General features: G+C 49.1%; 1 protein-coding gene and 1 pseudogene across 1 annotated transcript; both read right to left on the reverse strand.

Annotated features, from left to right (window-relative positions):
- Positions 1-886: 886 nt before the first annotated feature.
- Positions 887-2,439, reverse strand: LOC136547268 (uncharacterized; annotated as a pseudogene).
- Positions 2,440-2,593: 154 nt separating this feature from the next.
- LOC136547267 (non-specific lipid transfer protein-like 1) lies at positions 2,594-6,192 on the reverse strand. The gene is made up of 3 exons (XM_066539229.1): positions 4,180-6,192; positions 3,992-4,018; positions 2,594-2,844 (listed from the first exon to the last, which is right to left on the reverse strand). The coding sequence occupies exons 1-3, from the start codon at positions 4,520-4,522 to the stop codon at positions 2,708-2,710; spliced, it is 507 nt and encodes a 168-aa protein (XP_066395326.1). The 5' UTR covers positions 4,523-6,192; the 3' UTR covers positions 2,594-2,707.
- Positions 6,193-14,018: the final 7,826 nt, after the last annotated feature.

Below are 14,018 nucleotides of genomic sequence, written 5' to 3' on the forward strand. Positions count from 1 at the left end.
CGAACATCGATCTGCATCGGCTGTGGTACACATCTTCGAGCAATGCACTATACCGACAACTAGTGCGCATGGAGCCACTGACACCTTGAGCATGGGTCCCTCCGCTGGGTGTTAGTCAATGTGTTCAACTCATTAGAATAATTGCTATGATCAATATGTTTGTTATGTAGGTTTTTGCTGCTGTTGGTAGTAGTAATATTTCACATGCGCATATATTTGTCGTCACAAATTTGCTATCGTTTTCTGGATTACATTAAACCTTGGCCTGATAAGCGAGGCTAAGGTGAAGGGTTAAGTGACACTTTCATACTATGTCAAGTTCAGTTCTGGCGGGCCATCTTTGGAACACCACGGACCTTGACCTTCCATCAAGACATGTCTATGTCAAACTGGAGATTGTTCTGGCAGACCGTAGCAACCCCGCACAACTAGGTTAACGCTGGGGTGGATAGCGGTACGAGGAGGTGGGACGAGGATGTCACACACCATGAACGAGCAGTAGAGGGGAAAACGCAACAGAGGATGAAGAAATAGATCAGAGGTAGAAGAAATAGGGACGTGTTTGGATGCCTGCTTCTCGGGAGCCTGAACGAGTGCGTCCATATAAAATAGGAAAGCAGTCTGTTTGATAAGCAAACTCCACTATTCTGCGTTGTATCCACACGCATGGAGGCTAAGGTGATACGGACGATTTGGCCTTCACAGCGAAGCCGGCTCTGCGGATGCAAGCTCTCCCATGCAGTTCCACATGTCAGCCTCTCAGATTTAATAAACTGCATCCGCTCGTATAGAGAATCAAAGAACATCTAAAGTTTTTTTTTCTTGCACCTCTCATGCTACCTCACCAAACGTCTTATTTTCTGAAATAGGTTCCACTCAGCCTGCATCCACTCAACTAGGATATGATATACAATGCAACCTCCATCCACCAACCAAACACACCCTAGATGGAATGTTGGAGCTTGATCCAACTGTTCAAAAGTCAGGTGTCCAGTGGCTTTAGAAACTTGACCTCTACTCGAGTAGACAAATTCTAAAAGAAACTGATTTCAACTGCCATTGGCTAACATAATAAGAAAAAATTTAACATGGCCAACTAGATACACGATGACTACTCTTGCAAAGTTCCAAGTGGATAAATGGATTTGTCAACACTACACCATAGCTCTAGGGGGATAAGCAACCACTACCTTCTCAGCGTAAGATGGGGCCTGAAATAATGTAACATAAGTTAGACCGAATCACAGATCAAATCAACTAAATGTAAACAACATAAGTGAGATGATTTACACAGAGAAGTTGCGCGGTGAGGGCAAGGATGAGAATAGAGATGAATGCTGCAAAGCCCCACTCCAAGTCATGAGCACCATACCTATAATAATATAATAGAGTTAAAAGACACCAAATAACTATGCAATAAATAAAGAGGAAAATAATAATAGCAAACAAAGAAACTAAAAAAGTAAGTTCTTTTTAAAAAAAATATCTACAACATTTTAACATATAGATTGCAAAAAAAAAAAAAGAACTTTACAAGTATTTTAGAGGCTGCATATTGCAACAAACCAATTACCGGTCATTTTGACCATGGTATTATCTGATTTTTGAGACATGTAATAAACACAATTATATTGCACGATGGCCCCTGAGATTTGTAATTCTTCAACAGCCTGTTAAGATAATCGAAGGTTATAAAATTTACTCTCTGTAATTCTAGTGTACGTGAACAAGAAACATGTGGTGGTGAACCAGAAAGCTGTACGTGAGCAAGAAACATGTGGTGGTGAACCAGAAAGCTATCGAGCAAGAAACATGTGGTGGTGAACCAGAAAGCTATCGAGCCAACCCAAGCCCAAACGTGTCCATTCCGATGAGTCTCTATGAAGGAAGCACCCGAGGGGCCTCGGACGAGGTAGCAGACGAGAAAGAGGTGGACGACAGCAATGGAGGTGAAGGTAAATCCTGTGCGAACCAGAGCACCGGCACCCGCCGTCTCCCAGAGGTCGGTGGCGCCGTGAAGCTTCACGGCATCGGAGTCGGACGACAGAGGTGCCCCCAGGACGGGGGTGTTGGGATGAGGAGAGCAAACGTGTCCAGTCGTTCGACGAAGACCAAGCTGAGCAAAGTTGGGTACATCAACATCATGAGGATCAACATCGGACTGAATGTCTCCTTCACCTGAAAAACCAAAAGAAATTATAGCCAAAAGAAATTATAGCCGGCGAATTTTATTTTCTCATGAAGCTGTAATCAGTTAATTTTGTTGTACGTACCTTGGTATTCGAAGGGGGATTCGTGCGCCTTTCTTCTCGGGCGTACTCCATGTTGAGGTGAGCCAGAGAAAGAACAAAGATCAGAGGCGTTGCCGGCGAACGGAGGAAGGGAGGCCGGCCGTTCTGGCCGCGTCGTCGGCAAGGCAGGTCGGTGGAGGCGGCGTCTCGGTCTCAGAGTCTCGGTGATGCACGGCACAACGATCGACGGTCTGTAAAACGTCTTTGTCCCACAGTCTCGGTGCTGCACGACACGACGATGCCAACATGGCCGATTGAAAACATGAAAAAATGGAGAGCGCCAAGCACAGGAACCAAATGTCTCTCCCAATCAACCAATTTTAAACTCAATGAATTATGGCACAGTGCGGATACATATCATAGGTTCACAGCACAACTCATGAACTAAAAACCAATCACCGAAGCACCCGGCATCTTCAGAGGAGGCAGTGCGAGAGCAGAGTCCCGGCCACGGCGGCGAGGACGGCGAACGCTGAGACCGGTGGCATCACCGCCGCTGACTTCGATGAGCCTGGGCTTGGGCCTGCCGGAGCCGTTCCAGAAGCTGTAGGCGCTGCAAACATGGAAACGGCATAGCCGAGTGAGATAACGAAGGGACACAGACGTTCCCATAATTTCAGAACCTTTTCAGATGCATATAGCTCTTCAGAAACTGAAGATGGGGCTTTCAGTGAATGAACAGGGATGGTTTTTACTGTTAGGCTCAATTTCACCCCTTTTTATTTAATAGGCCAAACAAAGCGTAGCTCACTTTCACTCTGGTTTTGCGTGTTTTAGACTAAAATAATATACTGATATCAAATGGACTGAAATTTTGCAGTGTGGATCAACCCACTTAACCACAAAGCAGGAAGTGCTTCTGTTAGTAATTCAGATCACTTGTCACTGTCTTATGATAATAATTAAAACTTTAGCTTGCATATCTCACTGTGACAAAATCAAAATGTATAGCATCCCGGTCCTGGATCCAGATAAAAACTGTATCATCCATCATCATATTTATGTCAGTCAACTATCCTGTTTGAATTTAGCTTGTACATAGTTAGCAAGTGGCATGAATTAGTAAGAGTAGATCTAAATAGACTAATGCTAAGCTACATGTAAAAATTAGCAAGGTGGGGGTTGCGAGCAAGTGCTAAGAATTAGCCTGCTAAAATTAGTAGACTAACAGGCCCACCCTTCAACTTGCTAGGCCCTGTTTCATACTACTGAAATTAGCATGCTAACTCTTAGCACTTGATGGCAACATCTATCTTGCTGCTAATTTTATGTAAGTAGCTAGCACACCTAGTAGGTGGTTTGTTTGGATTTGGATCCAGGTTTACGAATGTTTAGTTTCTATATATACCTATTAGCAATATAGATCCAAACATGGCTTTGCTTATAGGTTAAAAGGTAGTAGCAAAGCGATCATCATGTTTAAATCTACCCCTAATTTTTATTATAGCTAACTAATACTTCAACCGTCCCTAGATAAGTCTAACTTCTAAGTTGTCATAAGCTAAAATTTGATCGATTCTATATAAAAACATCAGTATTTATATGATAAAAATAGCATTATTAGGTACACCATAAAATATATTGGTGTAATTAATGTTTAAATTCTTTTTTTCTGTAAAATTGATGAAACTAATTTCGCATGGATGCATCGTCGTTGCAAATTATGAACAAAAAAGGACAGAGGATCATCTTTGTGTTACCTGAAGCAGGGGCGCCGGGCACTTTGACTGCAAGAAAAGAAATAATAAATTAAACCAAAAGGCTTCTTCTATCTATTGTAAGAACAAAGTCGTAGAGATTATAGTAATTATAGTAATCACAAATCAACACAAGAAAGAAACGAACAAAAAGCAGTGAAGCAGAGAGAGATCAGGGCGGCAGTACTGACTGTTGCACTTGCTAAAGGCGGCGGGGTCTTCGCCGCACGCCGCGGGCAGCCCGGCGGCGCGGGTGAGGTTGACCTGAATGCCGTAGTTCTGGCCGAAGGCGGCGCAGAGGCAGGCGACGGTGGCGGGGCTCTTGAGGGCGGCCTTGACGCCGTCGCAGCACCCACTGGTGGGCTTGCCCTGCGTGCTCCCCTGCTGAACGTACGAAACGCAGCCGATGAGCCCGGTCACCGCCGCCGAGCAGTCGACCGGTGGCGACGGCCCCGGCGCCTGCGACGCCGCGCCGGACGCTAGCGCGAGGACGGCCACCACGACGGCGGCGACGGCGAGGCTGAGGCGCGCCATGGCTGGACGGAGGGCTTGACTTGGAGGCACGGCACGTGCGTGGAGATGTGTCTCACTTGGCGCGGGGAGGAGGGCGTGGGGGCGGTGGCGGCGCGTGTGTTTTTAAAGGCGGCGAAGTCGTCCCGTGGCCAGTGCGGACGACGAGATCTTGTAGATGTGGGGTGTGCGGTTGCGATCGGGTCTGCCTGCCTAGGCGCCATCGATCGGTATCCTCGGCTTCAGTTGTGCCTCGCCGCGAAACGGCGCGTCGTTTCGTTCCCGGCTCGATCGAACGGGTAACTGAAGAGACGAGAGAAATCCGGGAGACATCACGTCGTCTGCCGCCGGATCCGCGCGGCGCCACCACGTCTCTAATCCTCCTCTTGGGCGACCTCGTCCGTCCCACACGGGCAACTCGGCAAGGCAAGCATGTGAACGGCGACGCCATTTTTCGCTAGGCATTTGCAAGTTGCAACTGCCGCGACCACGGCTCCAGTGTAGCCACCGATGGAAAGCCAAGAACTGGTGCGATCGCGTGCAACGGCATGATGCAGCCATGACCATGAGCTGAGCCAGGCATGTGATCGATCCGTCCGTCAGTTTCCACCTTCCCTGGCTGCACATGCATGCTTGAGCATCTGGCTGGTGGCGAGAACAAGTTCAATTATTGCGCAGTTCATTCCTAATTCATTATGCTTGCTGTTGCTGCTGCCATCTGGTGTATTGGTTCCTTGTATATCCAGTAGGATCGAGGGTGTCAGTCAGATCTCTCCAGCTAGCTAAGATCATATATAAATGAAACTAAACTAGGCCTTGTTTAGATGTCATCTAAATTCGAAGTTTTTTTACTCTCTCTCCGTCACATCAATTTTTAGCCGCTTGCATAGAGTATTAAATGTAGGTAAAAAAAATAACTAATTACACAGTTTAGTTGAAAATCACGAGATAAATCTTTTGAGCCTAGTTGGTCCACGATTGGATAATATTTGCCAAATAAGACGAAAGTGGTACTATTTATCGGGTTCAAAAAATTTGCAAAGTGAACAAGGCCCTAGTATCGTCCAGCGGTCAACTATATGCAATGCAACCCATGTACGTACGTATTTTTATACTGGAAGCTTGCTTGAGCTGTGTAACAGTTGTGTTTCAGCTGTTCATTCAAACAACAGTTGTGTTTCAGTTGGTCTCGTCGCCAACGGATCAAAGATCACTACCACAAATAAACTCTTAAATAAAAACGAAATACATATATATGTAGCCAGCAACAACGGATACATTGGAGGCGCGTCTACCATTTTGTTTTATATCTACAAAAACAAGCCTGGTCTGATGCTGTAAGGCTCTGTCCACAGCGGTGCCAGCAGCCGATTTTTTTTGTTTTTTTGCCCTTTTTTTTTAAAAAGTTTTTCACAAATCTACTCCTAGAGGTATGCTTTCAAAATATAGACCATCATCTTGACGCCGAGCTTACACGTCTCGGTGCCAGAAAAATTAACGCCTAGGTCTTGGTGCCACGTAGGCGTCGACGCAGACGTGGCGGCGACATGGCAGCTAGCACGGCGCCACAGATCTTTGGCGCTGTGCTGCGTGCCGTGCTAGTCTTACAGGTGGGCCCTAACCCATCCTTTCTCTCTTCCTTTCTCCCTTCCTCCCTTTCTCTCCCGTTCTCTCTTAGCTCTCTGACTCCCTCCTGACTACCCGTCGTCGGCCGCCGTGCCTACCCCGCCCGCCACGCCGCACGCCGCCCCACCCGGCAACGGCATGCCGCGCGCCCCGCCCCGCCCCACCCATGACTCGTGTGCCGCCCTCGTCCCTTCACTAGCCTCGTCCCCTGCTCCCGACGCGCCGCGACCTCGCAGTCGAGCCCGTCGTCCACGTCCCCGTCCTGCTCCGGTCCTAGCTTGCGCGTCCGCGTCCCCGGGCTGCTCCGCCGGCCACGCCCCCGGCCCCTGCTGCGGCATCCGTGAGTCTGCCCCTCCCCAACGGCAGGGGAGGGTCTGGTGTCCGGCTGCAAGGCCACAGCAGTCGCCAGAGCCGACAAGGTCGGCTAGTGGTTTTCGCCTCCAACTTCGTCTGCTCTGTTCGTTGCACTCGTCGAACATGTAAAATTTTTAAATATGCAATATATGTACTTAGTTAGATTGAATTGTAGTGCTAGTTTGATTATTTGGTAGTTTGTAGTAAATTTGATGACGTAGGTAGTTGATATAGTTAGTGAGATAGATATAGTTAGATATGTAGTGACATAGTTACATAGATATAGTTAGATAGGTAATTGTATATTTAGTTATTTAGGTAGGATTTAGCTATGTAGTTAATAGATTGTTTTTATATACTTAGGGTGTAATTAGTATGTATTAGAGAGGTACTATATAGCAACTACTTTAGACTACGAACTGTGTTTGAATTTGTGTATGAACTACTAGATGGACAACCTAGTGAGCATATATCATGCAGGCACCGTGGAAAAAGATCGCTATGGATATGTTGAGTTTGTTAACATGCAAAGTGTGCATGTGTTATTCAATGAGAAGCCTTCATTTAGTGAGCTGGTTGCAAGGACTCGGGAGGAGCTACATTGCCATGGAGATGATGATGATGATGGCATCGCAGTGAAGGGTGTACTTCACCTAGGTTCCCCTCCCAACATCCTAAGGAAGATGATCTTAATTGGGCGTGCGGATCAGTGGGAAAACTATGTGAGATCGGCTATGAAGAGTCGGTTCTAAAGTTTGGATATGGTTGTGCGACGGGTGGTACTTGATCGCATCCCTCATGGGTTAATGCGGTGCTGACGAAGTATAGGCTCAAACGCAAAATTAGAACACATCCAATACCTCTGCCTATACGTGTCATCTTCATCGGACTTGGCTACCTTGCAAGGATCACTGCAAAAGCACATGGGCACCGGAACACCACTAGGCAGAGGCAATGGGTCGAAGGCATTTCCGGTCATCCGGCCATAGCTACAATTCAACCAAATTCGTTCTAAAAACGAAAGCAATTAACATTAAACCCTAAACCTAGGGTTTCCCATTTAATGCACAACAATGAATCCATAATATAATAAGATGTGTTGAGGTTACCTTGGTTTGCTAGCTTGTTCATGCATTGGCATCCTACGGTTGTATAATACAAATATTAAAAATTACATGAAACCCTAAGTAATGACGATTCTTAGGTTCAAAAATACGACTAATATATACTGAATCAATGTGAAAAAAAAACTAAGAGGGGAGCGATGATACCTTGCTCTCAAAGATGTATGGATCAAATCAAAGTTTCTAAGGTCCAATATGCCGATTCGTGAGGTAGGACGAAGTGAGGAGAGCAAAAACCCGAGAGGGATGAGGAAGAAAAGGAAGAAGCCTCGGCCAGGAAGGTTGGGCGCTGGTTTAAAATACCATCTCGACACCATAGATCTTGGCACCAATGATCTCGGCGCCAACTTCGGCACCAAGATCTATGGCGCCGAGGTAGCTGCCATGCATGTCACCGCCATGTCTGCGTTAATGCCTACGTCAGCCCAAGACCTTGGCGCCAAATAAGCTGGCGCCGAAACGTGTAAGCTCGGCGCCAATAACAACGACACCGAGATGAGGGTCTATTTTTTGAAAGGATACCGCCGGGGCATATTTATGAAAATCTTTCAAAAAAAAGGACAAAAAAAAAAACAAAAAAAAGTTGGTGCCCGCAGCTAGCCTGGAAGTAAAGCAAAGCAGAAAAATAATCATAAAAAGGTACCCAATAAAAGTGAAAGAAAAAAGAAATAAGAAGTACTACTAACCTTTTTTGGCTGGATATACTAGTAACTTTTGTAATACTGGTGAAATGCAGAATGCATGAACAAGGCAGAGAGGCTCATGAGTGAGATGATTCAGATCATTTTGGAAAAAACAACATCATGCATTCAAACTTGAATATGAAGAAAAGCGAAAACGTACATTATTTTGGGTGTATATACATCGAAACAATAAATGATGACCAACTTTCCTAAGCTAGTTGTTCATTCCTTCTACTGCATGAAACTCAAATCACAAAGATAAATCAATTAGTTAAGCGCGTGTCATTGTTCAATAATCATACGATGAGACAATGAGTAGATTATAGTGTCCGTGCAACCTAGTCAACAGCCGGCCGGCTAATCAGCTATCTGCCATACATCTGAAAAACACCAAGTAACGCGACAATCACAATGGCTCTGAACTCCGAACGCTAGGTATTTAAACAACATCGTAGCGCGTACGTTCCCAGATGTTAGATTAAGCACATATACTGCGTGATCGAGAAAAAGATTAAGCACATATACTAGAGCTTGATCGTTAGTTCATCATAGCAAATTCCCAAGGGTCCCTACACCATGATGTGCTTTATGGTTACACGGCAACGGCAGCTTGAGGAGCGTCGTCGGGAGGAGGAGCTCAAGAGAAAGAAAGACGCAGAGGAGAAGACGATTTGCTTCCGTATTCGAAGGAACATGGCCACCTATGAGATGGAGGAGGGAAGGAGGACAAGAGTTGCTCAACATGAGAGGGCTACGAGAGATGCCAAGGTGGCAGAGAAGAGGAAGGAGAAGAAGCAGAGGTTGGAAGAGGAGGTGAGAAAGGAGCGGGAGAAGATGAGAAAAGAAGAAGCGGTAAAGAGGCTGGAGGCTGAGAAAAGGAAGCTTAAGGAGAAGGAGAAGAAGAAGCGTGAGGAGAAAGCCAAAAAGAGGCGTGAAAAGGATGAGAAAGAGAAGAAGAAGAGGAAAGAAGAGCTCAAGAAAAAGAAGACGGTGAAGAGAAAATGAAGCAAAGTATGATTGTAACCCATATTGAATAGTTTAGATGCATGTATTATTCGTTCTGTCGGTACAGAAAGTGACCAACACGTAAATATTTATAGTTTTGCCGTACATTGTGATCAGAGGTGGCCTAGCACTCAATGACACATGGTTTATATTGGTTCAGGCAACGTGCCCTACGTCCAGTTTGAGTTGGTCGGTGACTTTATTCCTGAGCCTAGGTGCTCGAAGTCTGCAGTGGGGTTACAAACGAGAAGGAGAAAGATGATGTGCACGAGAGGTCCGGTCGGACTCCGGTCAGAAGGGCCGAGAGCGACAGGAGCTTCGCTACGAGCTAAGTGTTCAAGCGTGCGCTTGATGTTCGAACCTGGCGGTTCTACGGTTGTGGACTAGTGAACTTGGTCGATCTAATAAATCTAAAAGGACTTGAGCTATGTTGGAGGGAGCGCATCCCATTTTATAGATAAAGGGGGTAGCTTTACAAGTGAGAGGGTGAGAGTACATATGCTACTGAACTTTGTTGCCCATGCCGGCGGGTATAAGATAATGGTAGACGTCCACAATACTGTTGATGTCACTGTAGAATGTCAGATGCATGTGGAAGGTTGTGTTGCCTTCTTCAGATATGGTAGATGTCGGTACCTGCAAATACTGTTGATGCCTAGAGGCATGTGAGGAGTTTCACCACGTTTACTCGGTACAGTAAATCTCGACGCCTACAACACTGTCGATGCTCAGAGCCTCAGAGGCATGCGGGGTGCCTTACCGTATGGGAGTTAATGGTACCCACAATACTATAGGGGGAAATATCAGCGCCTACAACACTGTTTGTGTCAGGGAAGCTACAGAGTACGGTTTCTGTAGATAGGGTATGGTCCCGGTATCGTGGTTTGACATGTGCGCCCTGCCTTGTTTTCTCCGTTCGTTCCCTAGTCCTTTCTGAACGGACGTCCCCGGTCGGTTGGTTCCAGTCAACTCTGATTACGCCAGTCGGAGAAGAACAGTGAGCAGGTGCTTGGTGTATCCCCCGGTCAGAGAGCGTGGGGTCAGAGTTGTAAGCGATGCTTTTGCCTAGGCCTTTCGGTCGGAGAGGCCATCCGGAGGTGGGCTGAAGACCGAAGCACGTGCTCTGGTCGGAGAGGTGGGCCAGAGTCAGTGAACGGACGATGTTCCTCCTTGGTCTGGCCTTTCGGTCGGAGATTCGATCACTCCTCCATCCTGTCGCTCAAGTATTTGGGCCGGCCCATGAGTTGCGTGCTGTCTGCTTGGGCCGAGCTTTTGCGGGGAAGCCGGTCCCCGAGGGATCCCGAGTTTATGAACCCGACAGGAGCCCCTGAGCCCCCGAGCCCTCGGGCGATTCGGGCGAAATCGTCTTGGGGAATTTTTGTCTTGACGGCGGGTGCACGCGAGCACACCCGCGGGTGTAGCCCCCGAGCCCCGGGGCGGTTCGGGCAGAATCGTCTGGAAGGTTTTTCGTATTGCCAGTGGGGGAGGTTTTTGTTTTTGTCGGTGGGTGCGCGCGAGCGGACCCGCGGGTGTAGCCCCCGAGCCCCCGGGCGGTTCAGGCAGAACCAACTGGGGGTGTTTGCTAGCAGGCATGTTGTGCGTGTTTTTCAGTCGAGACGGAGTTTATCAACCAAGGCGTCATTGTGCAGCCGAGGTAGTTAGTTGTTAGGGATCGGATGAGACGGAGCTCGCAGATCCTGGCGTCGGTGCGCGCCATGGGATCAGGCGTGGTAGTTAGTTCTTTAGTCTAGGGATCAGGCGAGGTGATAGGGCGATGCTTGTGGATCCTAGCCTCGGTGCAGCCTACGCAACCGAGGCCGTTAGTTTGTTAGTTTACGGATCAGGCGAGGCGACAAGGCGGTGCTCGCGAATCCTGGCCTCGGTGCAGCCCGCATAGCCAAGGCAGTTCGTTTGTTAGTTTAGAGATCAGGTGAGGCGACAAGGCAGTGCTCGTGGATCCTGATGGGGCAAGTTCAGGGTCGCAGACCTAGGTGTTTTGGAGCACAGTCGGAGCGTAGCCGGATGGGGCGAGTTCAGGGTCGCAGACCCAGGTGTTTTGTGTCTTGAGCCCCCGAGCCCTGGTGGGCCTTTGTAGAGGTCGGTGTGAGTTATGTGCGTTACCCCGTCCTCGGTTCCTCACAACCGGAGGGCTGAGTTTTGTCGCTTGTCCCGATCGCTTGGGCTCGAGTGACGCGCTCGGTGAGTTCGCTAACGGGTATGATCGAGCAGAATTCGGGTCCGTCGTTCGTGACAGGGTTGGCATAGCCCCCTTGTGACATTCCACTGCTCCTTTACTTGCAACCCGGTAGATGCCTGGGTCGTTTCGGAGACTGACCTGAGTGGCCTAACGGCCTCCCCTCGATGGAGATTCTATGGGCTTGGTAAAAGGTTCAGGATCGAATAAGAAGGTTGAGATGAACCTATCTGCCAGACTAGGTGAGGGCCACACATGGCTCATCTGTGTTTTTCTCCCCTGGCTCTGTTGGTTGCTCATGTCGAATGAGGCAACCACCGCTTCATGACGCAACACGGAGCGTTGTGATGCATTTCGCTGCACGTGCGATGCTTAGTTCCTAAGCCCCCGGGCGGTTTAGGGCCCAAATCGTTCGGGAGGCATGGGCGTATGGAATGAATGCGCGTATGGATGTATGAAATGACTTAAATAAAGAAATAGCGGGGGTTGATAGTGTTACCTTGATGACTCGAGCGACGGGGTTTGAAGAGCTCCAATCGAAAATGTCCGACCAGGACCCGTGCTCGTCAATCGCGATGAAGTCGGCATGGCCCGCATGAGGTGTCCCTTTGCTCCTTACCTGTCTCTCGGTGTTTATCCTGAGCGATTCGATCGACTTAGGAGGCCCGATGGTCTCTCCCGGCGGAGATCCTATTTTGGGGGTTTTCCAAGTCTGGCCTAGGGAAGCAGAGAGCCGCCCACGTGCGGTGGTGCTTTGGTTCTTGTGCCCGACGTGTGGTAGTGGTTGGTCGTGCAGTAGTGGTAGGTCATCCCAGGCCATGTCCCGTCCGATCAGGAGCCATTCCATCGGGCAGGGCACGTCTCATCGGTCAGGGCATGTCTCATCGGTCAGGGTGCGTCTCATCTGCATTAAATGGGAAAGAGAGAGTTTTTTGCTCTGCCGTTTCGCCTTCCCCGATCGGTGCGCCCTTCCCTAACTGTTGTTCACTTTTCCTTAAGTAGGAGAAGGGAGAAGGTTTTCGCCCCGTTCTTTTGCATGTTCCTCATCTGCCGCCTCCTTCCCTTTTCCTCCTTGCCAAGAGCGTTCTTGAGAGTCATGGTGGTTACTAGGAAAGAAAAGGGAGAGAGCGAGGGAGAAGAGAAAAACTCACAAATCCTTTTGCGATCCTGGAGTGAAATGTTGGACTGGAGGTCATCCACTGTGAGGGAGTCGGTGTTGAAGGCCTTCGTCATGAAGGAGTTTCTGTCGCCGAAGGAGGTGGTGCACTAGAGGGCTTCCAGGAGGGAGGAGTTCCTGCAACCTCAGCCCAACAAGGTGGTTTCCTTTCTCACCTTCCATGAGCGCAGGTTAGGATACCCCATGCACCGGTTCCTGCGTGGGCTCCTCAATGAGTGGAGTCTAGAGCTGCAACACCTTAATCCGACGAGGGTGCTGCACATCGTCGGCTTCGTCACTGTCTGCGAGGCTTTCCTCGGCATGGAGCTGCACGCGGACCTCTTCTGGTGGCTATTCTCTGGGAGAGCTCTGACGATGATGAATTCGTCCGAGGTTGCGTCAGTGGGGGGTTTCGCCCTATAGAGGAAACTGAGCGTGGGAGGCTCGTATCCTGCATACATCCCCTGTGACTCCAACCGAGGGTGGCATGGGGAGTGGTTTTACATCAGGAATCCGGTGGAGGCACCGTTCCTGGTGTTCACCAGCAAGAGGCCAGAGAAGCAGGAAAGTTGGTCATGGGGTTATGCCTGTAAGGAGAAGCACAAGGTGGGGATCATCGAGGAGGAGCTCTAGAAGCTCGTAAAGCACGGCCTTGATAGGGTGCAGGTGTTCCACACCCTCTACCGCCACTGGGTTGCGCCGTTAGCGGAGAGGACGCGGCCAATGTGGATGTACAGCGGCTCATCGGACACGGACCACGCGTTGTCAGCTACCGAACGATGAGGTCTAGAGTCGCCTTGGCCGAGTGTTGTAGCTAAAGCCCAAAGAGAGGGTCGATGGGAAGCCCGCACCTTTCAACTCCGCGATCGTGTCGAGACTGGTATGCTCCCTTTTATTTCGTCCGTGCTTCTTCCTCTGCTTTTCCTATTTCTTGATTTTGAGCCATCCGTTTCGTAGGGGCTTGGAGTTTACAAGTCCCAAACGCACCTTCCCAAGGGTCCGGAGGGCGTGGCCCGGTAGGCCACCCAGAAGGAGGCGACAGACGCCAGGAAGAAGAAGAGGACCAAGGAGGTTCGATAGAAGCAGGACAAGGAGCAGGAGATCACCCGACGTATGAAGGCCGGGGAATGTAGGAGCGATGTTGAGTCAGAGCTCATGTCAGAGGATCCCATGGATGTGGATGACATGGTTTTCTCCGAGGAGGAAAGTCGAGAGGTCGTTGTGACCTCGGCGGAGCGTCGTGACCCGGCGATGTCCGCTGGTGATGAGCAGGGGGCGAAAAAGCGCGCGGTGGTTCCCACACCGAGGAAGCGTGCGGCGAGTGTGGATGTCGTCAACGAACGGGAGGCAAAGCGGACGTGGTCACCGCGCCCCTTGG

This window comes from Miscanthus floridulus, chromosome 3 (assembly GCF_019320115.1).
Source record: "Miscanthus floridulus cultivar M001 chromosome 3, ASM1932011v1, whole genome shotgun sequence".
NCBI classification, from domain to species: Eukaryota; Viridiplantae; Streptophyta; class Magnoliopsida; order Poales; family Poaceae; genus Miscanthus; species Miscanthus floridulus.